Source organism: Onychomys torridus, chromosome 2, assembly GCF_903995425.1.
Source record: "Onychomys torridus chromosome 2, mOncTor1.1, whole genome shotgun sequence".
Lineage (NCBI taxonomy): Eukaryota > Metazoa > Chordata > Mammalia > Rodentia > Cricetidae > Onychomys > Onychomys torridus.
Genome location: NC_050444.1, coordinates 13,373,917 through 13,400,526, shown reverse-complemented (window position 1 = coordinate 13,400,526; position 26,610 = coordinate 13,373,917). Strand labels below are relative to the sequence as shown.

The window sequence follows — 26,610 nt, the reverse complement described above, 5'->3', positions numbered from 1 at the left end:
AAGGGAAACCATCCTTCTAAAGTATCGTGGTTCTCAAATTGTTGAGGAAAACTGTCCATTCCTGTCTCAATACATGTTGTCTTTCCAAAGTTATTCTATTGCTGATAAAATACAAATGTAATTTAGAAGCTGTGGGTCTAGAGAGATTGCGCAGTGAGTAATGTGCTCACTGTGCCAGTATGAGCGCCTGAATTTGGAGCCGTACCACCTATATTAAGAGCCAAGTATGGCAGCATGCACATCTGTCCCAGTGCTGGGAGTTGGAGACAGAAGGATCCTTGGGGCTTTATGACCAGCCATTTTAGCCCAATCATAGAGTTCTAGGTTGAATAAGACACTGTTTCAAAATTAAGGTGGTGTGCTGGGTGGTGGTGGAGCATGCCTTTAATCCCAGTACTTGGGAGAGGGAGGGAGTCAGATCTCTGTGAGTTTCAGGCCAGCCTGGTCTACAGAGCAAGTTCCAGGACACCTAGGGTTGTTGCACAGAGAAACTCTGTCTCAAAAAACCAAAACAAATGAATGAATGAATGAAATAAAAAATAAAAGATGGAGAGAGATTGAGTAAATCAACTGATGTATACTCCGTGTCTTCCACCCCCACCCTGTAAACAAATATGTACTGTTTTTATTTATCCAGGAGTGTTAGCATCCTTGTAATCCCAGCTATTTGGAAGATAGAGGCAGAGAATAGCAATTTCAAGATCAAACTAGGAAATAAGCAATTGCTTTGGGAAAAAAAATTAAGCCTGGGCGTGTAGCTCAATGGTACTGTTTACCTGCCATTTATAAGTCCCTAGATTCAATCATAGATGAGGTAGATGTTAGGGTGGCCCATGTTAGCCTGGAAATGTGACTCAATGGTACTGTTTGGAGGTCACTCACAAATCTCTGAGTCAATCCTTTGTACTGCAAAAACCAGTCAACCAGCTAACTAACCGACCTGTGGAGTTCTTCTGCTTTATCGGTATGGGCTTTAATAAATAATTCTGTATTACATCAGAATGACACCTAATTAATGTGGATTAGAGAATATCTTATTTTGAATGTTATGGATTTAAATGATAAATTTACAGGCTAGAGAGATGGCTCAGTAGTTAAGAACACTGACTGCTCTTCCAGAGGACCTGGGTTCAATTCCTAGCACCCACATGGCAGCTCATAAACTGCTTGTACTTCCAGTTCTAGGGGATCCAGTGCCCGCCTTCATAGGCATCAGGCATGCACATGGTGCACAGACATACATACATGCAAAACATCCAAATACATAAAATAAAAAATAATTTTAAACAAATACTACCTGGTGTGTTTTAGTGCATGCCTTTAACCCTAGCACTCTTGAAACAAATGGGGGGGGGGGAATCTCTGTGACTTTGAGGTCAGCCTGGCCTCTTTACATGACTAGTTCCAGGACAGCCAGGACTCTGTGACTCAAATAGTAGTTCTGTACATTACCTTGAATGATCTACTGAATCTGGAAATAAAAGTTATAGTTTTTCCTACTTATAAAAATTAAATTACTAAACAATTGTAAATTACTGAAACAATAAAACTTCAAAGGATTATTTTTGTTTGTACTGAGAAAGAGGGTCTCAAGTTTTGTATGTAGTCAAGCTTAGCCTTGAACTCATGTTCTCCTGAGTCCATTTCTCCAAGTACTAGGATTATAAGAATGTTCCACTGTGCTCAGAATGTACTGTTAAATTGTAGTTATATGTGCCTGGGTGTACATACACATCTAGTACACAGAGTTCAAAGGCAGGAATAATTAGTTCTGCTTACAAAACCTTAAGAATTCATCCCAAGTGAGGTCATTCTCTTTGATCTCAGCATTGATGACTGGTGAGATACTTGTTTGGAAATGGAATATGTGTGATTAGATGCTGAAAAAGTAACACAAACCAGAAATATGTGTAGCTATGTAACTAGAAAATGTAACTGTGTATCTAGAAAATGGAACAGTAACTTGAAAATATACCTGTGTAACTAGAAAATGTAACAGTGTAACTAGAAAAATGTGATTATGTAACTAGAACATGTAACTATGTAACAGAAAGTGCAACTTTGGGCTAGAAAATGTAACTATGTAAGTAGAAAAATGTAGCTATGTAACTAGAAAATGTAACTGTGTATCTAGAAAACATAACTAACTTCAAAATACAAATGTGTAACTAGAAAAATGTTATGGTGTAACTAGAAAATGTAACTGTGTATCTAGAAAACATAACTAACTTCAAAATACAACTGTGTAACTAGAACAATGTGACTAGAAAAATGTAACTATGTAATATGTAACTAGACTGGGTAACTAAGAGAAAATGCAACTATGTGGCTAAAAAATGTAACTAGAAAATGCAAATATATAACTTGAAAAATACAACTATGTAACTAGGAAATGTAACTGTGTATTTAGAAAATGCAACTATGTAACTAGAAAGTGTAACAGTGTAACTAGAAAAATGTAACCATGTAACTAGAAAAATTTAACTATGTAACAGAAAATGCAACTATGATTAGAAAATGTAACTATGTGACTAGAAAAGGTGACTTTCTAACTAGAAGATGTAACTATGTGACTAGGAAATGAAACTATGTAACTAGAAAATGAGGGCAGAATTTTGTGGACCTGTGGTATCCTGCTGAGGAATTTAGGTTGCCCTTGAGGCAGCTGGGAAACATGAAAAGCTAAATAATTAAGCCTTATAGTGGAATAATTAGATGTGTAATCCTAGCACTTGCTGAGTTGCAGTTAAGTTCAAGGCCAGCCTGGACTATAAGTGAAACTTTTTGTCAAAGAGCCAAAAAATATTTTTAAAAGGGACAAAGGGAAAGTTAATTATAGTCTCAAGAGAACATATCAAAGCAGGTGGAGAGGACAGAGATCGGAAGATAAGCTTACGGGTGGCCTGCCTCAAGAGGAAGCAGTCAGTTCTGATTAATGTTTACTGTGTTCAAAGAGATGGTGATGTTTGGGTAGAATATGGACAGGAATTCCTAAGAAACCATCATTCCAGCTTTTTGTTTTTGAGACAGATATCTCACTGTGTAGCCCAGGCTACCACAAATGCCCAGCTTCTTTGTTTTCTTTTGATAGAACTTTCCCCCAGTATGGTGCTTCAGAATCATTTATAATTTGATCAGCGTTCTAATTACTTTGTTTTATGGAACTCGGCTCCAAGAATAGCAATTATAGTTTGCTTATTTTGCTTTTTCAAAGTTTGCCTTTCTTTACAGTATGTAGTAAATAGCAGTTACTGGATAATTTTATCTACTCACAACCCAAATGAAGCTCCACAGAGATGAGACAGGACATCTAGTTAGACAGTATCTGTAGCTTATAATACAAGACCAATCTTTATATAATCTCTTACACGTTGTTTGTCAACCCAGGAAGAGTTTGCAAGGAGAGGGCATTTGGTACTGTCTAGAGATGTATTTGGTTGTCGGTTGTCACTAGAGATAGGGTTCTGTGGGCATTGAGCAGGTGCTGCCCAGGGGTGCTGGTAAACACCCCTACAGTGGGCAAAATAGCCTCTGTCCTGTCCCCAGAATGAAGTATTCGGCCTCAAATTTCTATCATACCAAAGTTGAAACACTTTTCTGGTCTCTTAGTAATGTTGACATTTCACAGAATTTTATTTTAAAGATTCTTTTAAATTTTTATTCATGTCTGAATGTGTCTGCATTTCTGTGTATGTATTTGGGTTCATTTGGAGACAGAAGGGTACATCAGATCAAAATCTTGAAAATAGGAAAAATACTATAGGCATTTTTTTTCAAAGGAGAAAAAATTCAAGTGACTAATTTGTATATGATGGTGTGTAACTTCATTAACCATCAGGAAAATGAAAGTCAAATCCACAAGTAGATATCTCTACAGTCCAAGTGGGATAGCTAAAATCAAAGAGACAAATAAGCTGGGCTTGGTGATGAGCACCTTTAATCCAGCACTGAGGATTGTGGTGGGTAGATGCAGGCTAATCTCTGTGAATTCAAGGGCAGCCTGGTGTATATATCAAGGTCAAGGCCTGCCAGGGCTGTGTAAAGACCCTGCCTCAAAAAACAAACAAAAAGGACAAAAAAGTGTTCCTTAGGATTTAGATAGCTAGGCCCAAACCCTGTACACAGTCTTTGGGAACTAGTCAGGCTGTTCCCCAAATTAATTAGTTAGCTTATGACATAGCAGTTCTGGTAGAAATGTATGTCCTGCACAGAACTCCTATGTGAATACTCATGTACATCATATGTACATAATGGCCCCCAAATACAAGCAACCAAAATGTTTATTAACTGACGATAAACAAAATGTTTTATCCTTATATTAATAGAGTAAATATTTGGCTTTGAAAGATAATGAGGTACTTAAAGATGCTACAGTACAATATGGATGAAGTAGGCAAGCTTTATGCCAAGTGAAGGAAGTCAGTCACAAAGAATCCCATGTTATAGATCCCATGGATTTCAGATGTCTAGAATAGATACTTTAGTAGAGACATTGTAGATTATTGGTTAATAGGAATGAGGCAGGCAGGTTGAGAGGTAACAGACAAGATACCCATCTTTTCTTCTTTGGGATAATGCAAGTGATCTAAAGTTGTATTGGTAGATGCACAACTCTGTAAATATACTGAAAATCATTAGTTGGTGAATTGTATGCTAATGAGTTGTATGTTATTTTATAGTCATGTGTATACCAGGCGGGTGTGTGTGCATGTGAACACAGCTGTCTGAGGGGTCCAGAAGAGGCTCTTGTACTCCTGCAGGTCGAGTTATAGCCATTGGGAACTGCCTGATGTAGATGCTGGGAACCAAACTCAGACCCTCTGCAAGAGCGGGTCATGCACCTATCTGCTGAGTCGTCCTATCCATCCCTGTGAAGTGTATTTTATTCAAGTTGTGTAATTTTAATTAACAGGTGCTTTCAGTGCCTTTTAAATTTTGTCCTAATTATTTCCTTTCAGATTTACCAAATCTATTCAAAGCGATCTGCTGAGGATATTTATAAAATCCTGACATCTTACAAAGCTAACTACCTCATTGTAGAAGATGCCATCTGCAATGAGATGGGAACCGTGAGAGGCTGCAGGGTCAAAGACTTACTAGATGTTGCAAATGGACATGTAAGTAACCATGTAAAAGTTGGTTGTTTCTTAGAGGAATGACTTTCTTTAGCCTTGTCACCCTCCATGAACTTTAGCTGCTCTGGCAAACCAGCTTCCCTCTCCACGTGTAGTGCACATGCGACAGCCTACCAACCAAGAAGACTCACAGGGAGTGTGCACGTCTGATGAATAGTACCCGTGGGAATAGATGCTTTTACTCCTGAGAAAGCTAGGCTGGAGGATTTGAGAAAAAGAGAAATAGACCATTCTGAGTTGTAGGGCAAAGTCTGTTTAGGCTGCAGCCAGGGTTTTTGTTGTATGAACCTTAAGTGGTCTTATAATAAAAACCTGGAGATAGATATTGGGGTAAATGTTGAGAGATCAGAGAGACATAGGAGCAAGCCACTAGAGAAACTTCTCACCATTCCTGAATCCTCAGACTGAAAGCCTCTGAGTCCTCAGCTGGAAGGCTCTAGTTTCTGTCTCCTTGAACCTTCTATGCCTTTCTCTGCCCAGCCATTTCACTTCCTTCCTAGTACTGGGATTAATGGCCTGTGTGCTTCCCAAATACTGGTAGCAAAGGCATGAGATCTCAAGTGCTGGGACTAAAGGTGTGTGACTCCCAAGTACTGGGGTTTAAGGTGTGTGTCACCACTGCCTTGCTCTGTTTCTCTCCTAGACTGAATCAATCTCATGTGGTCCAGAGTGGCTTTGAACTCAGAGAGATCTAGACACATTTATAGGATTAATGGTGTGTGTCACCACTGCCTGGCCTCTGTGTTTAATCTAGTGGCTGGCTCTGTCCTCTGATCCTCAGACAAGCTCCCCCCCCAATTATTTATTTATTTATTTATTTGTTTGTTTGTTTGTTTGCTTACTTACTTACTTATTTATTTAGTATTTGGCCTGCATATATGTCTGTGTGAAGGTGTTAGATCTTGGAGTTAGAGACAGTTGTTAGCTGCCATTTGGGTGCTGGGAATTAAACTTGGGTTCTCTGGAAGAACAATCAGTGCTCTTAACCGCTGAGCCATCTCTCCAACCCCACAAGCTTTATTTGATACACAATATATCACCACAGATATTTTTTCTTTCCCTTCTGAAACAATCATGTTTGTTTTAACAAGCCAAGAGCAGTTTGGAGGTGAAGAATTTGTTTTCACAGTTCGAATCTTTCAGGATTGGAGAGGTGGCTCAGCATTTAAGAGCCCCTCTTACCCTTGAAGAGGACCCAGATTCAGGTCTCAGGACTCAACAGAACAGCTCACAACCTTCTGTAACTCCTGTTTGAGGGGATCAGATGCCCTCTTCTGGCCTCTGAGAGCACTTCATGCATGCAGGGCACATATACATACAGGCAAAACACTCACATAAAATAAAAATGTCTTTAAAAATTTTCCCATTCTCATGTCTTTGTGACCCAATAAGCTTGCATTGTAAACTTTTTTAGGCTGTGTGTATTTTGAATGTTCTCAGGGGTGCTTGATAATGTGATTTTGGTTTATTGGTGATGGATGGACTGTAATCAAGAAGTGACATTCAGTAATTACTGATACATTTCTGATTGCTCTCTGCCTCCTTTCTTGTTTAAAATTTATTATTTTACATCTCAACTGCAGTTTCCCCTCCCTCCTCTCCTCCCTTCACTCCTCCCTGCTAATCCACTCCTCCTCTGTTTCTGTTCAGAAAGGGGCAGGCCTCCCATGGGTATCAGTAAAGCATGGCACATCAGGTTGCCTTTCTGTTCTTTTGGGACCCACCTTTTTGCTCTTTCTTTCACGTAATATCAGACATAGACTTAAGCTACTTTACTATTAACATTGACTGTCCAATGTCTATTATAGGTTTTACAATAATATTATAAAAATAAGCAAACCTGAGGCAGCAAGCTAGCTTAGTGGATAAAGATTTGTTTCCAAGCCTGACAACCTGAGTCCCATCCTTGGGACTCTTAAAAGTTTTCCTCTGACTGAAACATACACACACACACACACACACACACACACACACACACACACAATGTAATATAATGAAAAACCCACAAAACTTAAACTTAGCTGAGCTATGGTGGTGAGAGCATTGTCAGATGGGAATGTAAAAGCCTAATACTAGGTAAGTGTCATGTGTGCTTGCTTACTAGGTGATTATGGGTCCTGGGTATATTCATTTTTCATCCTTAGAAGCTATATAATTGAGTTCTGCAGAGCAGTGTCAGCTAAATTTTAGTATTAAATCCTTTACAAATTGCAAACATTTTATGATTATTTCTCCATCAAAGTTCAGGAGTTCAGTGGTCATGAGGACTTTGGAGAAGGCTTAAATTTGCTAAACAGCGTAAGATAGTTTATAGTCATGTTTAGCAATGATAATTTTCATACACACACACACACACACACACACACACACACACACACACAAGTACAAGGATTATATTCCTAATAAATTTAGTAAGTTTTTTATATTGTTTCTTATTTTTTGATAGGTGGTTTGTGAAGAAGGTGACAAATTAACCTATTCAAAGTATGGACGGTTTTGCCATGAGGTCAAAATTAACTATTCTCCATATGTGAATTACTTCACTCGAGTGTACTGGAACAGGTCCTACTTCGTATATAAAGTCAACACCGTGATATCCTTCCAATCTTGAAAACAACAGAGCCTTCACTTAAAGACCTGCCACTGCAGTAGAACGCAGTTTTCTTGGACCTCCAGGTGCCCTGCAGATGGAGGTGGATACCTGGAGTGCTGCTACTCTTCCCCCCCTGCTGCTGACTCCTGGGTTTAGGGTTTTGTTGGAACAGAAGATCAAACGTCGCTGTTGTTTAGTAAAATGTCAAATCCACTGCTGCAGTCTTCTGACAGCCTTCCTTCATACACGATTTAAACATTTCTCCGCTGCATTGTCTCCTTATAAATCTTACCTATCATAATATTGATCTTTAATTTGGGTATTTTCAAGGTCAGTGTTTACATCAAAAACATAATTTTTAATAAGTACTTAATGTGTGATTTTATTCTATAGTAGAAGAGAAAATTCTCCAAGCAAGTTTGTAACAGATGTAAATTTTTTACAGTTAAAAAGAATTTAAATGTTAGTTAAAAATATGTGACATTTAAATTTAAAGGGAGATAACATAAAGGAAATAACAAAAAGGAAAGTGATTGTTTTTATGATACTATTCCTGTCATCTGCTGCTCAAGTAATGTAGCATGTTCTTAGCAATACATAGGACGAGTTAATACATCTAATTATTTCATGACTATTAAGTGATTGCCTTTTCTCACTTATGCCCATTAAGTTGATAACAATTTAATCATGTTAGAACGATAGCTTGTGTTTGTTTGTATATATATATGTCCATATATATACATATATGTATATATATGTCCATACACACACCACACACACACACACACACACACACACACACACACACACACACACACACACACACACACACACACATGGACATTTAAAAGAATTTTTACATTTTTTTGGATGTGGCATATACAGTCCAATCACATGTTTTCTATGGATGTATTAAGTAAAAATAATTAACACTGTCACAATAATAATATGTACACTACCATGGGCATCAATTTCTGGAGGTGTCTGCAGACACTTTTAGACACACCTCTGCATATAGGTGTATTGGTTATAAAGTATAACCAATAAAGCGATGTTATTCATGAAACATTACATGTTTAATAGAGCAAAATGAGAGTTAAAAAATTTTCAACAATTCGCAGCATAAATGCCACATTCCTTTGTGTATTTTCAATTTTGTATCATTAAAAGAAATTCTAAGCCAGTGTAGTGACTCGTGCCTTTAATCCCAGCATTTGGGAGGCAGAGGCAGGCAGATCTCTGTGAGTTCCAAGACAGCCAGAGCTACATAGTCAGGCCCTGTTTGGGAGGAGAAAGAAATTGTAATTAATTTGGTCTCTTAAAGAGATTCAGGATAGATGAAGCCTGTAGAGAAATGATTTTAATAAAATGAATATTTAATTTTATATTATACCGTTGTTCAGTGAACATGTTCTCTAACTTTTTATTTGTTAGAGTGCTATAAAATTGCATTTTCAGAACTCCGTATTATTACATTATGAGGAATAGTATTTTTTCTTTTTGTATTTGTAAATATATATATACACACATATTTTTTGTCTTTTACGGTTGTGGAGCTTACTGACCTCTGTCATACCATCTGACTTAGCGTCGTTGGTCCCGTTTGCTCTTTACGTACTTATTTAACTACAGAAAAGCAGCTGTGGCAGCAGAGCTGACTGTCTCTGAGAACCTTGGTAGTCAGCAGTGGTTAGCATCGGGCTCTGTGAAAACTCACCATACTCAAGTACACAGTGAGTAGTCATGCGGTGGTCCTTCAGGTTAAAGCATGAAGAAACAGCTTACACATTGTAAAGGGAAGTACAGACCCGGTTCCCTTCTAATATGAATTCTTCGGTTGAATTTTTAATGACATGATAATGTGTGGTGTTTTAGTTTTTGTTTTGTTTGCTGTCATAGTAAGTTGCTTTGCTCGTCAACATATTTCTTAAATAGATAGAGAACTTTTTAATTAAAAGTTTATAATTAGTCCTGGGCGTGGTGGTGCACTCTTTTATTCTTAGCACTCAGGAGGCAGAGGCAGCAGGATCTCTGAGTTCAAGGCCACCCTGGTCGACATAGTGAGTTCCAGGACAGCTAAAGTTACACAGTGTGACTCTCTCTCAAAAACAACAACAACAACAAAAGTTTATAATTAACTTTCACTCAACATCAACTAAAACAGAAAAGTAAGCTTTATTGTAGAAATTCTAATACTGGCTGTGGCTCGTAGGTCAGTGGCATAGTACTGGGTTAGCATACACAAGGCCCTGGGGGAGGGGAAGGAAAAGAGAATAAAATGATAACGTTAGGTATGAGAGATAAGTTGATTCACTTCCATCTCAACTGTCACTAACTGGAAAACTCTTGTCGAAAGCATTTAATGATTTACTTAGTAACTTGTGGAGTAACAAGTGAAAAGTTCTGCAGGTCGTTCTAACCTCATAACCTAGCAGCTGTCGGATTCCACAGAGGAGCTCCGTTGATGAAGCAGAGGTTAGGGATTGAATGGGAAGGAATTCCTCAAAGAAAGAGAAAACAGTTTTTCTTTTAATATAACAAACCCATCAAAATAAGTGCCTTAACTTCTTCATTTATAAATTCATTTTCTATTTCATATCATATTACTCATTTTCTTTTCCATAAGAAAATGTTGGTAACTTTTCTACATTGAAAAAATACCATCAGGCTGAGGAGGTAGTCCCAATGGTGGAGCACTTTCCTCGTGGACAAGAGGCCCTGGGTTTATCCCCAGCACAACAAAAAAATAATGTCTCCCTGCCATTGTCACTGTTAGCTTCAACTCAGTAATCAGCAAATCTTTGTCGGGAACTTACCATCCCTAAATTAATTTATGTAGCTTCTTGAATGCCAAATAGTCCAATAAGTGAAAGTGACGTGATAAGGGAAGTATATGGACTCTGTGAGTTTAGTAATGCTTTTATGACTTTGGCATCTCTATCTTGGTGTTTTGCATTGTACTGGCAGACTTTTACAGTCTATGTGATGTACTTCAGCACTAACTTTACGCACGCACGCACGCACGCACGCACGCACATGCACACGGTCTTTTCTTTCCAGGTCAGTAACCCAAATTGCTGTACCAGCCAGATTCAGTCAACGAAGAAGGAAGAAATGGAAATGAAAGTGTTAATGATTTGTGGCTGAAAAACGTGCTTCAAGTAGATTATTAATTTCTTGTATAACTCTTATTAAATTACTTTAGTTTTGAGAAATCTTTGGGACCTTATTTTTTAATTGCTAACACATTTGATGCCTCATTTTGATTAAAGGAGTCTTTTTTTCATTTGGCAGAGTTTTCAACAATTCTGTGTGAACTGATCTTTCGGTAAATTTATTTTTAATGCATGAATATCTCAAGGACATACACTTCTCATTCAGTATATTTAAGAACCTCTTTAAAACTAATAATTACTTCCTAACTTGTATCTTAGTATCCTTTCTTCTTTTACCCAGCTTTTAACATATCTAGTCTTGCTCTGTGTGGTGGTACACACCTGTGATCCAGCATTTGGGAGGAGGAAGACAGGATCAAGTGTTCAGAGTCATCCTCAGCTACATCAATGAGTTTGAGGCCAGCCTGGCTTACATGAGCCCCTCTGCAAAGAAAAAACTCCAAAAATTAAATGCAGATTCTCTATTCTTGCTATTTACTAATAGTGTTTAGACAATATGTATTCAAATTCTGGCTCTGGCCTGGCAGTGGTGGTGCATACCTTTTATCCCAGCACAGAGAAGCAGAGGCAGGCAGATCTCTGTGAGTTCAAGGCTAGCCTGGTCTATAAAGTGAATTCCAGGACAGCCAAGGCTACACAGAGAAACCCTGCCTCAAACAAACAAAAACAAAAAAAAATTCTGATCCTGCAAATTACAAGGAAAATCATACAAGTTCTTACTAAAATTACTGAGTTTTTTAATTATAAGGTTAATGCTTTAAATAAAATTAGAAACAAGCTGCAAAGGAATATGTTTGATAGCTTATTTTCTAAATAGTATATTTGCTTCTGTAATAAAATGGACACTTTGGAACCAAATGTGTTGAATTCAGTATAAAGGTTTCTTTGGATTGTTTCTGCTTCTGGCTCCTGGAATGGCAACATTGTAATCTTGACATACAGACTACTACGTGCAATTCTATGAGCAGTAGACTTTACTTGTGATTGTTATCTGTGTTTTGTGAAATGATGGCATAAGAGAAACATTCAGTAGCATATAAATTGCTCTTCCCTATTTTGAAGCCAATAGCCTTGTACAAATGCTAACAAGAGTGAACACAGCTCGCTTTATGTAGGGAGGTCTGAGTCATATCTACAATGATGTGTATTTAGATTATATGTGTCCCTCGCTCGCTTTATGTAGGGAGGTCTGAGTCATATCTACAATGATGTGTATTTAGATTATATGTGTCCCTCGCTCGCTTTATGTAGGGAGGTCTGAGTCATATCTACAATGATGTGTATTTAGATTATATGTGTCCCTCGCTCGCTTTATGTAGGGAGGTCTGAGTCATATCTACAATGATGTGTATTTAGATTATATGTGTCCCTCGCTCGCTTTATGTAGGGAGGTCTGAGTCATATCTACAATGATGTGTATTTAGATTATATGTGTCCCTCGCTCGCTTTATGTAGGGAGGTCTGAGTCATATCTACAATGATGTGTATTTAGATTATATGTGTCCCTCGCTCGCTTTATGTAGGGAGGTCTGAGTCATATCTACAATGATGTGTATTTAGATTATATGTGTCCCTCGCTCGCTTTATGTAGGGAGGTCTGAGTCATATCTACAATGATGTGTATTTAGATTATATGTGTCCCTCGCTCGCTTTATGTAGGGAGGTCTGAGTCATATCTACAATGATGTGTATTTAGATTATATGTGTCCCTCCTGTAACCGAGGTTACATCTCTGTAACATTATACAATGTCAGTAAATACAAATACTTTAAGAGTTGTCTGTAAACAATTTAGTCCATATTTTGTAACATTAATATTCGTTTTTCAATAATGAAGTTCTTTCATGCTCGTTTACCCTCATTTTGTTTTCATAATAAAACTCAGAATTTTAAGCTGTCTCTTATTCATGCTTGTCAAATTTATTGAGATATAATTAATGCATTGTTCAACTCACTGGTTTAAGTGTACAATTCAGTGGTTTTCATTAGTATTCAAGTCTGTGCAGTTATCACCATAACCAATTCCAGGACGTATTCATCACCTCCCACAAATAAACTCTGTTCCTTTTAGCTATCAACTATAACCATCCTGTCCCCAGCTTTAGGCACCTCTCACTCACTAATCTACATATATTTTCTCATTCTAGACATCGCATATAAATGGAATCATACATTTGATGGTAGTCAATGGCTAGCTGCTCTCACCTAACGTAACATTGTCAAGGTTCATTCATGTTAGTGTGAAATATTAACTGTATCTATCTCTTTGAGGTTCTGTCTTTCTAAAACAGTTGTTCTCAACCTTCCTCATGCTTGACCCTTTAATACAGTTTGAGTCCCCCCCTCCCAATCACAAATTTATCTTTGTAACTACTTCATATATGTAATTTTGCTACTGTAATGGATCCTAATGTAAATATCTGTGTTTTCCACTGGTCTTAGGTGACCCCTGTGAAAGGGCTATTTGACCCTCCAGAGGTCACAACTCACAGGTTGAGAACCACTGCTCTGGAGCTTGCTAATAATTTCAGGCTCACAGTGGAAACTAAATAAATTTCAGGCTATTGCTTTCTCTTGTGAAACTGTCGTAGGGTTGGTTGTATTGCTGAGATAAGGCAGCATGACCAAAAGCCAGTTGGGGAGGAAAGAGTTTATTTCAGTTTACAGTTCCACAGCACAGTCAGGGCAGGAACTCCAACAGGACAGGAAACTACATGAAGGACGGATACAGAGGCCTTGGAGAAGTGTTTGCTCACTTGTTCCCTCTGGCTTGCTCATTTGTTTCCTTATATCATTAAGGATGGGGGGTGGGGGTTAGGTATCACCTCCAGTGAGCTGCACCCACCCACATCAATAGTGAATCAAGAAAATGCAGTGCAGATCTACCAGAGATCTTATAGGGACATTTTCTCTTCTGAGAATCCAAATGACTCTAGCTTGTGTCAGGCTAACAAAACTAACCAGGACAGTGGATTCAGTAGCACTTTGTGGACAGTATTTAAGATCTTTATTTTTGAGCCGAGCATGGTGGAGCCAACCGCAGAACTGAGGAGGCAGAGGCAGGTGGATATGTGAGTTTGAGGCGAACATGGTCTGTATAGGGAGTTCCAGAGCAGCCAGGCTAGTCAGACCCTGTCTCAGAAAGAGTGCTTGCTACTCCTGTACAGGGCTAGAGTTCCCAGGAGACCTGACATATGCTTCTGACCTCCAGGGTGCACACATATGAATAAAAACCAGTCTTTTAATTATTTTATGTATATGGGTGTTTTGCCTGTATGTATGTCTGTACCACACAAGTGTGCCTGGTACCTGAGACAGCGAGAAGAGGTGTCAGATCCCCTGGAGCTGGAGTTATAGATGTTGTAAGCTCTCATGTGAGTGCTGGGAATTGAACCTGAGTGTCCCGGAAGAGTGGCCAGTGTTTTTTCTTTTTCTTTTCCTTTTTTGTCTTTTGAGACAGGGCTTCTTTGTGTGACAGCTCTGGCTGTCCTGGCTTTCCTCGAACTCATAGACATCCTCCTGCCTCTGCCTCTGGAGTGCTGAGATTAAAGTTGTGTGCAGCTACCACCGGGCATGTTCTTAACTTCTAAGCAATGTATCTCCTACTCCTGAAAATAAATCTTGTCTGTTTGAGATAGGGTTTCTCTATGTAGTCATTATCCCTCATTACTCTTGGAACTCACTTTGTAGACCAAGCTGGCCTTGAACTCAGGAATCTGCCTGTCTCCGCCTCCTGAGTGCTGGGATTAAAGGCGTGAGCCACCCACCACACCTGGTTCTGAAAATATTCAATGGTAGAGTGCTTGCCTAGCAAGCACAAGCACAAGGCCTGGGGTTCGATCCTCAGCTCAAAAAAAAAAAAGGCTTGAAGAGATAATTTTTTAAAATTGCTGGAAGAAATCACATTTGCTAGCACACTTACATTTATCCTCATTTTGAAAGTGTATGGACAAGACTTTAGAGTCGTAGCTTATGCCAAGGTGGCTCTGCCTTTGACAACTGTGATTTAACAGCATGGGGAAAGAATAGTAAATAGGACCTGTGAGTTACAAGTGATATATATTCATGTGACAGTGTCTCTCTAGCTACCAAGGAAAATTCTGAGATCCAATCCTAAAGGCACACCATAAATTCGTGTGCTCTTTGTACACAGAGAATTTGTGTGTTTTAAGTCCTGTCACATCAAAGTTTATTACTTGACAGTGAGAGGAAGAGGTCCCCATGACTTCTCTCCAGAGGCCCAGGTAGCAGAATCCAGGACTGTATTCTCCACTCTGTGCAACTTGAAAATGTCGACATAGAGAGAGGCACTGTCTAGCCATTTCTTTACCAGTCTTGTCTGCCACTGTAGAAGGCTTTACAGTTTAAAGGAAGAGGGTGAGAGTTGCCATTTAAAGACAGATGGCTCAGCGGTTAAGAACACTGGCTGTTCTTCCAGAGGTCCTGAGTTCAACTCCCAGCAGCCACATGGTGGCTCACAACCATCCGTAATGAGATCTGGTGCCCTCTTCTGGCCTGCAAGGATACATGCAGACATTACACTGTATACATAATTAATAAATAAATCTTTAAAAAAAAGAGAGAGAGAGAATGACTCGGAAACTCAGCTGTGGCTAACTGCAGCAATCAGTGCTGGCTCTACTGCTTCAGGGAAATGAGGTCTCCTTCAGTTCTCCATTCAGCGAGATACAAAGACCAAAGCGTAAGGCATGACATGACTTTATAATAGTTTTAAATTTATTGCTGGTTTATAAAATCTACAACAAAACCCAGGCCTAGTGGCAAAAGCCTGTCATCCCAGCTATTCCTAAGGACATAATGTTATGAATTATGCACGTGGGGGACCTAAGGCTGGCCAGACCAGGGCCCATGTCTGAGGAAAACATGCTAGGCAGATGTAGCAGGGGCAGCAGCCCGTGGAAAGTCATTCACACAGGCCCTGCACCCACGTGGAGAGTTTATTATGATAGAGAGATGAAGAGAAAGATAGGAAAGAGGGAGACAAGGAAGAAAGAGAAGGGAGAGAAAGCAGAGGTGTGCACCTCGTGGGGATGGAGAGAGAGGGAGAGAAGGAGAGGAGGGGGAGAGGGGAGAGAGGAGAGAAGAAGGAGAGAGGGAGAGGAGATAGGAGCGGGGAGGGGGAGAGAGAGGAGGGGTAGGGGGAGAGAGAGGAGGGGTAGGGGGAGAGAGAGGAGGGGTAGGGGGAGAGAGAGGAGGGGTAGGGGGAGAGAGAGGAGGGGTAGGGGGAGAGAGAGGAGGGGTAGGGGAGAGAGAGGAGGGGTAGGGGGAGAGAGAGGAGGGGTAGGGGGAGAGAGAGGAGGGGTAGGGGTTTTTCCTTTACCTTGGATGCAGGGTGGCCCCAAGGGGCGGGTTTCCAAGGGGCGGGTCAGAATACTAATACATAAGATCCACCCCCAGAATAGTTACAGAATGGTTTTACATATTTTATATATGGTTGTATTTTTCTTTTAAAGGAATCTAAAAACACACAAATACCCACAAAGAACCCACAAGGAACATGGTGACCTATAATCTCAGCACTTGGGAGTCAATAAGATCGAGGAGGTTCAAGTTCAGCCTGGGCTACATAGTTTCAGGTCATTCTAGGCTACAGAGTGAAACCCTTTTTCAAACAAAGCCAAAACAAAACGGAAAGGCATCTAAAAGAAACTGACTACCTCTGATTTTATTGCTATGTTGTTCAGGGTCCCTTAATGAAGACAATCATCTTTAGTAATACTTATTTGTGAAATTTTCTATGGGTGTGTGTAGGACAGTGGTAGATGCAGGAATTGTCCCCCCCACCCCCATCTCTCTCCGGGAGCTGTTTAGGCTAGATCAGCTGGCCACTCAGTCCCCAGGATCCCGGGAACTCACTATGAGGACCAATCTGGCCTCTAACTTGAGGAATCCTTCGCCTTCAGCTTGCCAAGTGCGGGGTTTTCCAGGCAAGGCCCACCACGCTTTGCTCTTTAGTTTTGTGGGTGACGATACCTAAGAACGTTACAGAGCGCGGCAAATGTAGAGTAGGTCTTACGTGCCTAGGCTGGAGATCTGAGGAGCTCTAACTAGTCCTAAACACCTAGAGCTAGTCTTGAGAAGTTGGATCTAACTGTTTGCAGTCTTGATTTGGAAAACGGGGAGAGGAGGTGGGAAGGACTCTCAGAAAGGGAAAGCACCAGAGACAAAACAACTCGATCAGGTCTTGTTCCTCTGATTACGAAGACATTGCAGTCGCTGCATTTTCTCTGTGAGAAACTCCCAGGGAACCAGGAAAGCCCGGCCAGAACCGAGCTTCACAGAAAGGCGACTCCATGGCAGCCAGGAGGCGGGGCGGTCTGTTGCTCCCGCCCCTTTCCTCCGAATTCCGACAGTGATTGGTCGAGAGCGCGGCGAGCTGCGAATCCGGGGCGGGGCACGGGCAGGCTACTCCGCCATCTTGGGCTGTGCGAGCCGTCCGGACGTTCCGGGCCGTTCCGCTGGACACAGGGCTCCGGCGAGGGTCAGGTTGGAGCCGGGAGGCGGCGGGAGCAGCGGCGGCGGGGGCAGGATGAGCGCGGAGGCGGCAGACCGGGAGGCGGCCACCTCCAGCCGGCCCTGCACCCCGCCGCAGACCTGCTGGTTCGAGTTCCTGCTGGAGGAGTCGCTGTTGGAGAAGCATCTGCGCAAAGCCTGCCCGGGTAAGCGGGCTCCTGCGGGCGGCGGGCGGCGGGCGGGCGTGGTTGGCGACCCCGCTGCTCCGGGTCCCCGACGGCTGCGGCCTGGCAGGCGCGACTGAGCCCACCCGGACCACGGGCGTCGCCGCGGAGAGTCTGAGAAAAGGTCCAGACAAAAGGTTTCCCGTCTGCCGCGATCCTCACAGCGTGGGGCGCCGACACCTGCCACGCGGGGTCCGGGTTGCTGGAGTCGCACGGCCCCCGGGGCCGGCTTCGGGAGGGGAGAGCGGGAGAAGCCAGCCGCTCCGTGCTGCGGAGGCTCCAGCCAGCCCCAGCCTTAGGTTTTTGTTTACTCAGGCAGGGCATTGTGTGCTTCACTGTTGGACCCCGAATTAAAATAAAAATCCCCGAAAGCAGGAACTGTTGCGCAATCGCCAGGTGGCTGTTGTGTAGGGATACCAATGCTCGCATGAATGTTACTGGGCAAGGACCATGCTATTTTGCTCCTACCAGGCATTTCTGAAAAGATACAATGTAAGCTTTGGTTTGTCCAGCTCTAATCCAAATTTGGCTTTACTTGTGGAGGACTACTTTGTGAAAAGTTGGCATCATTAGGTAGGCAGTTTTATCACGTGTGTCTTAATGCTTGTAGCGCTTTCTTATTGGCACATTGTTTAGGGCTTGCAGGGTGCCAAACCACTGTACTTAGCTCTTTATATCACTTACCTTACTTAATGAAGTCTTCATACTACATGATGTAAGGGGCGTTAACCTCTACGTTTCATTGTGGGCAACAGCAGCAGACATAACTCAATGAAAGATCCTAATTGTCAAAACAATACTTCTGCATCCTGCTTTTCTTTCCTCTAATTAGCACCGGTCATATGGTGAACTGGGAACCTGTAATGGTTAGTTCTTCCCTCTGAAGCTTTGTTCTTTTTTTGACCTCTTCCTCCTACTAGCTCCCTCCAGTACTGGGATCTGAACTCAGGCAGCTTGCATGTCAGGCAGGCTGGCAACCACTGAGCTGCAACTATCTCATTTCCAGATGCCCCCCACCCCACATGTATCATATTTCTTTTCAGTGTACTTCCATTACTGTTTGTATTCCTTTGTGGTAAAATAGTACAGTACAATGAATCATTTCTCTTTTTGGTTTTCGAGTCCTGGATGTCCTGGACTCACTCTGTAGACCAGGCTGGCTGCAAATTCACAGAGATCCGCCTGGCTCTGCAGGCCATACAATATTAAAGGCCTGTGCCACCACCTCCTGCTACAGTGACTCCTTTTGCAGATTTATAAGGCAAACTTAAAGAATTTATTTTCTTTTAAATCCTAGATCCTGCTCCAGTTCAACTTATAGTTCAGTTTTTGGAGCAGGCTTCCAAACCTTCAGTTAATGAGCAAAACCAAGTCCAGCCTCCACCTGATAACAAGAGAAACCGCATCCTAAAGCTTCTTGCTCTTAAGGTTGCTGCACACTTGAAGTGGGATTTAGACATATTGGAGAAAAGGTATGAAAGTTTAACTATCATTCCATTTGGGGCACTGTTTAGATACCTTTGTTTCCGTGTATATGCCGATATATATTTCTGATAGTGACGTAAATTATTTTTCTGCATGTTTATGGCAGAATATCCAAGCATTTTAAGAAGTTATAAGAAAGTGTTTAAAGCTAGAAGGCCACGGCAGTAGGTTCAGTAGAGCCCCACGTTAGAGACCAGACTGGACAACATAGGGTCACTCAAACCATCCAGCCCTAAACAAAGCGGGGACTACAGGATTGTTTGGATAGTAGATAAATCACCTTTTAAAGTTTTTCAGTCAGTAATGAGGAAGCATTTCCCTCTATCTTACTGAAAATTGAAGTCAGGGCCTCAGGCATCCTAGGCAGGGTTTTACTACTAGGCTGTAGACCATGCTGATTATATTACTTTAGGTGCTATAACAGGAGAAAAATCCAGACTTCAAGTGCTTTTTAATTGTTTCAGAAAGTATTGGATGACAGTGAATAAAAGTTGTTGGTGGATGTAAGGTATGATTTACTATTGAGTAATTGGGTTAATTTGTTTGGTCAGGAGTCAGTCACTCCTTCCCCAAACAGCTAATGCTTCTACTTGACTTTGCACTCGTTGCCTTAAAAGCTTTCAAAGCTGTTCTTAGTAAGTTACTCGTTTTCATCCTTTCTCTCGGAAACACTGGAGAATTGAGAAAGACAGAGGAAATGTTTTTGGTGATCTTTGTTCTGGTTTGCCCAGTGTTTTAAGTTGTTTGCAGTGTGGAGAGACTGAACCTGAACCTCAGCAGTCACCATCAACCCTCCCTCCATTTTTATTTGCTTCAGTTAGAAAAGGTTATTTATTGTTTATGTTTTGGTCTTTCTTTCTTTCTTTCTTTTTGTTGTTTTTTGTTTTTTTGAGACAGGGTTTCTCTGTGTAGCTTTGTGCCTTTTCCTGGATCTCACTCTGTAGACCAGGCTGGCCTCGAACTCACAGAGATCCTCCTGCCTCTGCCTCCTGAGTGCTGGGATTAAAGGCGTGCACCACCAACACCCGGCAAAAACTTATTTTCTTTATTTTATGGGTATGAATGTTTGGCCCGTGCATGCACATACATAACGTATGTGTACCATGTGAGTACCTGGTGCCTTTATAGGTCAGAAGGTCAAGTTCCCTGAATTGGAGTTATGGATGGTTGTGAACCACCAAGTGCTGGGAATCCAACCCAGGTCCTCTGAATATAGTGTGTCTACAGGTGTGTCTGCATGCTGGAAGAGGGCGCCAGATCTCATTACAGATAGTTGTGAGCCACCATGTGGTTGCTGGGAATTAGCTCAGGAACCCTGGAAGAGCAGCCAGTGCTCTTAACCTCTGAGCCATCTCTCCAGCCCTATTTTTAATTTTTTTGGTACAGGATCTTGTGTAACCCATGCTGACCATGAACTGGCTATGTAACTGAGGAGGATCTTTTTTTTTTTTTAAACTTTTAACTTTTCAATGAAGTATTTGCTACAGGTCAATTTTGCATTTTTCTTGGTTGAATTGATTATTCCTTCCTCAGGCCATGAGTATTTCCTATATATGTATGTATGTATGTATGTATGTATGTATGTGGAGGATCTTGAATTCCTGATTATCTTGACTTTACCTCCCAAGTTGCTGGGATTATTCATATCCAACTTCCTACATTTTTATATAACGTTATCATACTCTGTATAATGTTTTGATTTGTTTTTTCACATAACGTAATATTAACTAGTTGGATGTGGTGGTATATAATTATAATCCCAGCTCTTGGCAAGCTGAGGGAAGAAGACCAGTGGTTCAAGGTCAGCCTGAGCCATATAGCAAGGACCAGTCTCAGTTCCCACTTCCCTACAGATCACCACACAGGGTCGTTAACTGTTCCTCGACAATAATGTAGTTTGTTGCCACCCCCGCCACCCCCCCCCCCCCCGGTTGGTTGGTTGTTGGTTTTTTTCAAGACAGGGTTTTTTTGTGTAGTCCTGGCTGTCCTGAAACTCATTCTGTAGATCAGGCTGTCCCCAAACTCAAAGATCTACCTACCTTTACCTCCTTGGAATTAAAAGCCTCTGACTCCCTGAGATTAAAGACATGTGCCACCACCACCTATCCTTTTCATTGATTTATTTGAATTTATTTTATGTATGAGGGTGTTTTGCCACCACATGTGTGCCTGGTGTCCTTGGAAGTCAGAAAAGGGCTTTCGATCCCCTGGGACTAGACTTACAGATGGTTGTGAACCACCATGTGGGTGCTGGGAACTGAACCTGGGTCCTCTGTAAAACTAGCCAGTGCTCTTAAAACCACTGACCCATCTCTCCATCCCCTGTTGCCAGTTTTTCACCCTTTTAAACTCTAAGGTCTTAAATATTTTCGCTGAAGCAGGCGTCCATTGTGTAGCCCAGGCTGTCTTCAGGTTCACCTGTCTCTGCCTTGCAGTTGGATGTCACCACACCCAGCACTGAGAGTTTATACTTAGTCAGCACAGTATTCCAAAACACTTTTCAACCACATGTTCTTCAGCATTAAATATAATTTTTTTAAAAAAGTAAATTGAGGGACTGGAGAGATGGCTCAGTAGTTAAGAGCACTGGCTGTTCTTGCAGAGGTCCTGAGTTCAATTCCCAGCACCCATATGGTTGCTCACAACCACCTGTAATGAGATCTGGCACCCTCTTCTGGCCTGCAGGGATACATGCAAACAGAACACTGTATACATAATAAATAAATAAATCTTAAAAAAAATAAAAAGCACTGGCTGCTCTTCCAGAGGTCCTGAGTTCAATTCCCAGTAACCACATAGTGGCTCATAACCATCTACAATGAGATCTGGTGCCCTCTTCTGGCCTGCAGGGATACATGCAGGCAGAACATTGCATACATAATAAATAAATAAATCTTTTTAAAAGAAAGTAAGTCGATTATCTTTTGGTTGTATGAGACACAATCTTTTGTAGCCCAGATTGGTCTCAAGCTCTGTAGTGGAAGATGGCCTTGGGCTCCTGAGATCTTGCCTCTGCCTTCCCAGTGTTGGGATTAAGTATGTGGTGTCATGCCTGGCTTCCAGGATTTTTAATCCTGGGGGGGGGGGACCGACCTGTACGTTAATGGGCTACAGAGACATATCTGCCATGGTCATGTATGGAGTGTTAAGGCACATGCGGCTTATAAGAAACAGTTGGAAAATTGAATACCTGCTGGATTTTTCTGGTACTGGGAATTGAACCCATGATCTAATGCCTACTAGAGAAGTAAGCTACCATTGGCTATATCTGGCAGAACCTCCAATTGGTTATTTAATTAAGTGTAAGTTATTGGTGATGATGATGATGATTCTTCCTCCTCCTCCTCCTCCTCCTCCTCCTCCTCCTCCTCTTCTTCTTTTGTGGGGTAGTGGTGGTGTTGAGACAAGGTCTCACTCTGTAGACCCTGCTGTCTTCAGACTCAGAGATTCTCATGCCTCTGTCTCCATAGTACTAAGAAATAAAATATTCCTCTGTGAAATTAATACTGTCATTTTGTTGAGAATTTACTTTCTGCAGATATGGTGGTATACACCTGTTAAGCTGTCAGTTTGAGGCCAGCCTGGGTTGTGTGGGTTGTATTGTGTAAGTCCACAGTAAAACGTCTTGGAATCTGCCAGGCAGATCTGCAGATGTGATCCTTGAACAGTGTAGTCATTTTCCCATGTATTAAGGGTTTGTATTCTGTGTGGCTTGTGCGGCTAATATGCAGACATGTACCTTTGCTTTCTTGAGCCTGTCTGTGCCGGTGTTGAACATGCTGCTGAATGAGCTGCTGTGCATCAGTGAAGTCCCTCCTGGGACCAAGCACGTGGACATGGACCTGGCAGCCCTTCCCCCAACCACAGCCATGGCTGTCCTCCTCTACAACAGATGGTGAGCTGCCTCCTTTACTTGCGCTTTAACTTCGGGGTCCTGCTTTTGAGGGTCTCCTTTTGCTCCAGGGATCTCTAGGTATCTTTGGAACTGTGAGTCTGAAAGGGGACACATTTTATTTATGGCTGTGTAGATGAAAAGCATGTTGCTGAAACTGTGGAGGGAACCTAACATTTGTTAAATTATTATATTTATTTTGATTGAACTGACCTTTTTGTTGTTTCCCTATCTTTTCTTTAGGGCAATTAGGACAATTGTTCAAAGTAGTTTTCCTGTCAGACAGGCAAAACCTGGACCCCCTCAGCTAAATGTGTAAGTTGTACTGACCCTTGCCTGGGACGTTTCTCTCCCTGTAGTCTGAGATAGCTCATGTTCCAGGTAGTGGAGCAGAGAGAGGATGAAGGGCCTGCACGGAGATGGGTCTGAAGGAGCTAGGGCGGGAAGCGACTCTGAAGACTTTGCAGGTGATTGTCTTTAATGTCCATTAGTTTCGTACCTGGGGAAATTATTATAATATTTTAACATAGTGTTAACAAAGTTCATGACAAAAGTTTGAATATGGAGTTTTAAACCCATTTCATCAATTCTAGGTGGCAATTCATCCCATTTGGGAGCAAGACTCCGTAGTGAGTGGATGTAAATGAAATTTGCATACTTACACTTAAAAGAGAATAAATAGACTTATTCATGGCACAGGTTTGAATGGTTAGCCTCATTCTTTGGGACTTAGGCCAAACTTGTAGGAAGCTTCTTCGGGGCAAATGATTCACTTCATGAGCCAGGATGTCAAGGAGAAAGGATGGAGCAGGGGCTAATAATTACCTCTGCGGCACATCCCAGTGTTCTGCCCACATCCCATTTGACCTCATTTCCCAGAGGTAACAGTACATCCCAGAAGAACCGTCTGGGGAGCAAACCTTTCACAAGCGTGCCTCTTGAGGAAACTGCCAGTATTCAAGTAATGGCAGCATGGTAGGACATGAAAGTAATGCAGCACTTTGTGATATGACACATCCCCTATCACTATTTTTTATTTTTATTTTTTGGTATTTTTGAATAGGATCTTTCTTTGTAGCTCTGGCTGACTTGGTACTCAATAATGTAGACCAGACTCGCCTTGAACTCAGATCCTCCTGCCTCTGCTTTCTGAGCAGTAGGATTAAAAGCTTGTGCTACAATCCCCAGTTTCTATACCAATTTTTTTTAATATTTAATTTTTTAAAAGATTTATTTATTTATTATGTTTACAGAAGAGGGCGCCAGATCTCATTACAGATGGTTGTGAGCCACCATGTGGTTGCTGGGAATTGAACTCAGGACCTCTGGAAGAGCAGTCGGTGTTCTTAACCTCTGAGCCATCTCTCCAGCCCTTAATATTTAATTTTATTTTATGCTGCTGAGAATTTTTCCTACATGTATGTAATTGTACCATGTGTGTGCCTGATGCCTTAGGCTAGAAGGTCCAGATCCCCTGGACCTTGAATTACACTAGGCTGTGAGCCAGCATGTGGGTGCTTGGAATCGAACCCCAGTCTCCTAACCACTGAGCTCTCTCTCTCGCCCCCTTTGTGGCTCTTCTTCCAATAAACAAGCTTTTGTTGTCAATTAACTTATTGCTATTTTTGTTGTGTTTTTTTCCCTTTTTTCCCCCTTGATCTTTCTCCTTTCCATTTCTTTTCTTCCTCTTCCTCCTGCTCATCCCACAGGATCTGATATAGTTCAAAGTAGCCTCAGAACTCAATTTTGTATTGTGATTGGTCTTGAAACTCCTAATCTTCCTGTCTCCAGTGCTCAAGTGCTGGGATTATAGGAGTGTTATGCTTAGTTAGCTTTACTTCTAAGTGGAAGTTTAAAGCAATTGAGAAGGTCCTGATGATTATTGATCATCATAATAATCCTTGCTTTTATTTGTTTAAACAAAAAAACCTGTTAACACAGTTTAAAAAAAATGATAAGCTTCATGCTGAAGAAGAAGAATAACCTTAAATCTAGACTTCTACAAGTCTTATCTTGAGAGTTATATTTCAATGATCTTGAATCATTTCTCTTTTTAGCATGAATCAGATGCAACAGGAAAAAGAACTAACAGAAAATATTTTGAAAGTGGTGAGTACAGTGATAGGTTTTAGCATGTAGAAATGCATCTCCTAATCTTAGGTTTGTGAGTGTTATAAAGGTCTAAGTACAGTGAAGGACTTTTGATGTAAGCATGTAAGTCAAGTTTGTATGTGTGTTTGTTGCTTTTATGAGATAGTCTTACCATGAAGTGTTGCCCTGCTTGCCCTCGGATTTTCCGTGTGGCCAAGACGTTTCTAATTCTTCATCTTCTTGCCTTTGCCTCACAAGTGACGTGTTACCATTGGCCTAAACTGTACAGTTTTCAACACTGTCGGCATAGTACTTTACCGTCAGTTCTTTTGTTGAATAGTTCATGATATTTTAACACACATTGTTCAGGACATGATGTTTTTTCCCCTGAGGCAGGGTTTCTCTGTGTATCTATCCCTGGCTGTTCTGGAACTCACTCTGTAGCGTAGGCAAAGACATGGTTTTTACGGGACTAGTAGATGCAGTGACTTAGCTGACGAAGTGCCTGCTGCTTCAGCAAAGGACCGACTTTGATCCTTAGCAGCCACCATGTCAACACCAGATGTGTCAGTGTGCTTGCCTCTAATCCACCAAGGGAGACACAAGGGTTCCTGGGGCTTACTGGCCAGTTTATCTGCCTGCATTGGTGAGCTCGGGGTTCAGTGATTGACTCCTCAAAAACTAAGATGAGGAGTAATTGAGAGAGACGTCGAGCATTGCCCTCTGGCCTTGACATACTCACACTCCTGTGTGCATACAGAGCCAGGCGGGGTTATATACACTGAGTTCCCAGTACTCAGGAGGTGGAGGGAGGGAGATGTACTCAGGTAGGTAGCAGGTTTGAGGCTAGCCTGGGCCGCATGAGGTCTTGTCAACAAAACAAAACAAGGCTGAGGATATAGGTAAGTTGGTAGGGTGCTCACCTAGCCTGCACAAAGCCCTGGGTTTGATCCCTAGTACCTCATAAACCTAGTAGTGGTATATGTCTGTAGTCCTGGCACTAGGGAGGTAAAACCATAAGGATCAAAGTTTCAAGCTCACCCTCAACTACATAAGAAGGCTAACCAGGGCTAGAGACCCTGCCTAAAAAAGAAAAAGAAACTCCAAAAAAATCAAAAAGTTAATTTTTAGGTGATGTTATTTATTTTATTTATTTTTATTTTTTTGCCAGAGCTGAGGCCTTGTGCTTGCTAGGCAAGCGCTCTACCACTGAGCTAAATCCCCAACCCCGGTGATATTATTATACTCTTTGTATTTCTCAAAATTTCACACCATGGGGGGGGGAGGGACTGGGAGGAGAAGAGGGAGGGGAAACTTTGGCAGGATTTAACCATAAATAAATTCATAGCAACTGTGTGCATGTGTGTTTGCTAGGCTCAAGCCCAAGGCCTGCTCATGCTAGGCAGTGCTGTGCTGCTGGGCTCTGTGGCACCCCACAGGTGGCGTGGTTTTTGTTGTTGTGTTGTTTTTGTATGATTCTTACATCTTTACTATTTTTCATTTGTTTGTGTGTATGTATCAGTTTGTGTCGTGTGCTGGAG

At 41.5% G+C, this 26,610-nt stretch overlaps 2 protein-coding genes across 3 annotated transcripts in view; both read left to right on the top strand.

The window, feature by feature from the left end:
- Dpy19l4 (dpy-19 like 4) overlaps positions 1 to 8,478 on the top strand; it is a 63,370-nt gene extending 54,892 nt beyond the window's left edge. The window contains exons 18-19 of the mRNA XM_036179383.1: positions 4,959 to 5,117; positions 7,582 to 8,478. Of these exons, the coding sequence (XP_036035276.1) occupies positions 4,959 to 5,117; positions 7,582 to 7,746 (324 nt within the window). The 3' untranslated portion in view covers positions 7,747 to 8,478. The remainder of the gene's footprint in view (positions 1 to 4,958; positions 5,118 to 7,581) is intronic.
- An 8,845-nt stretch (positions 8,479 to 17,323) lies between these two features.
- Positions 17,324 to 26,610, top strand: part of Ints8 (integrator complex subunit 8) — a 51,923-nt gene continuing 42,636 nt past the window's right edge. Inside the window, exons 1-5 of one of the 2 annotated variants that reach the window (XM_036179156.1) lie at positions 17,324 to 17,583; positions 18,899 to 19,073; positions 22,841 to 22,981; positions 23,222 to 23,293; positions 25,036 to 25,087. In XM_036179156.1, the coding sequence (XP_036035049.1) occupies positions 17,454 to 17,583; positions 18,899 to 19,073; positions 22,841 to 22,981; positions 23,222 to 23,293; positions 25,036 to 25,087 (570 nt within the window). In that variant the 5' untranslated portion in view covers positions 17,324 to 17,453. Of the gene's footprint in view, positions 17,584 to 18,898; positions 19,074 to 22,840; positions 22,982 to 23,221; positions 23,446 to 25,035; positions 25,088 to 26,610 lie in introns of those variants that run through there. The other variant, XM_036179157.1, reaches the window with a different exon arrangement.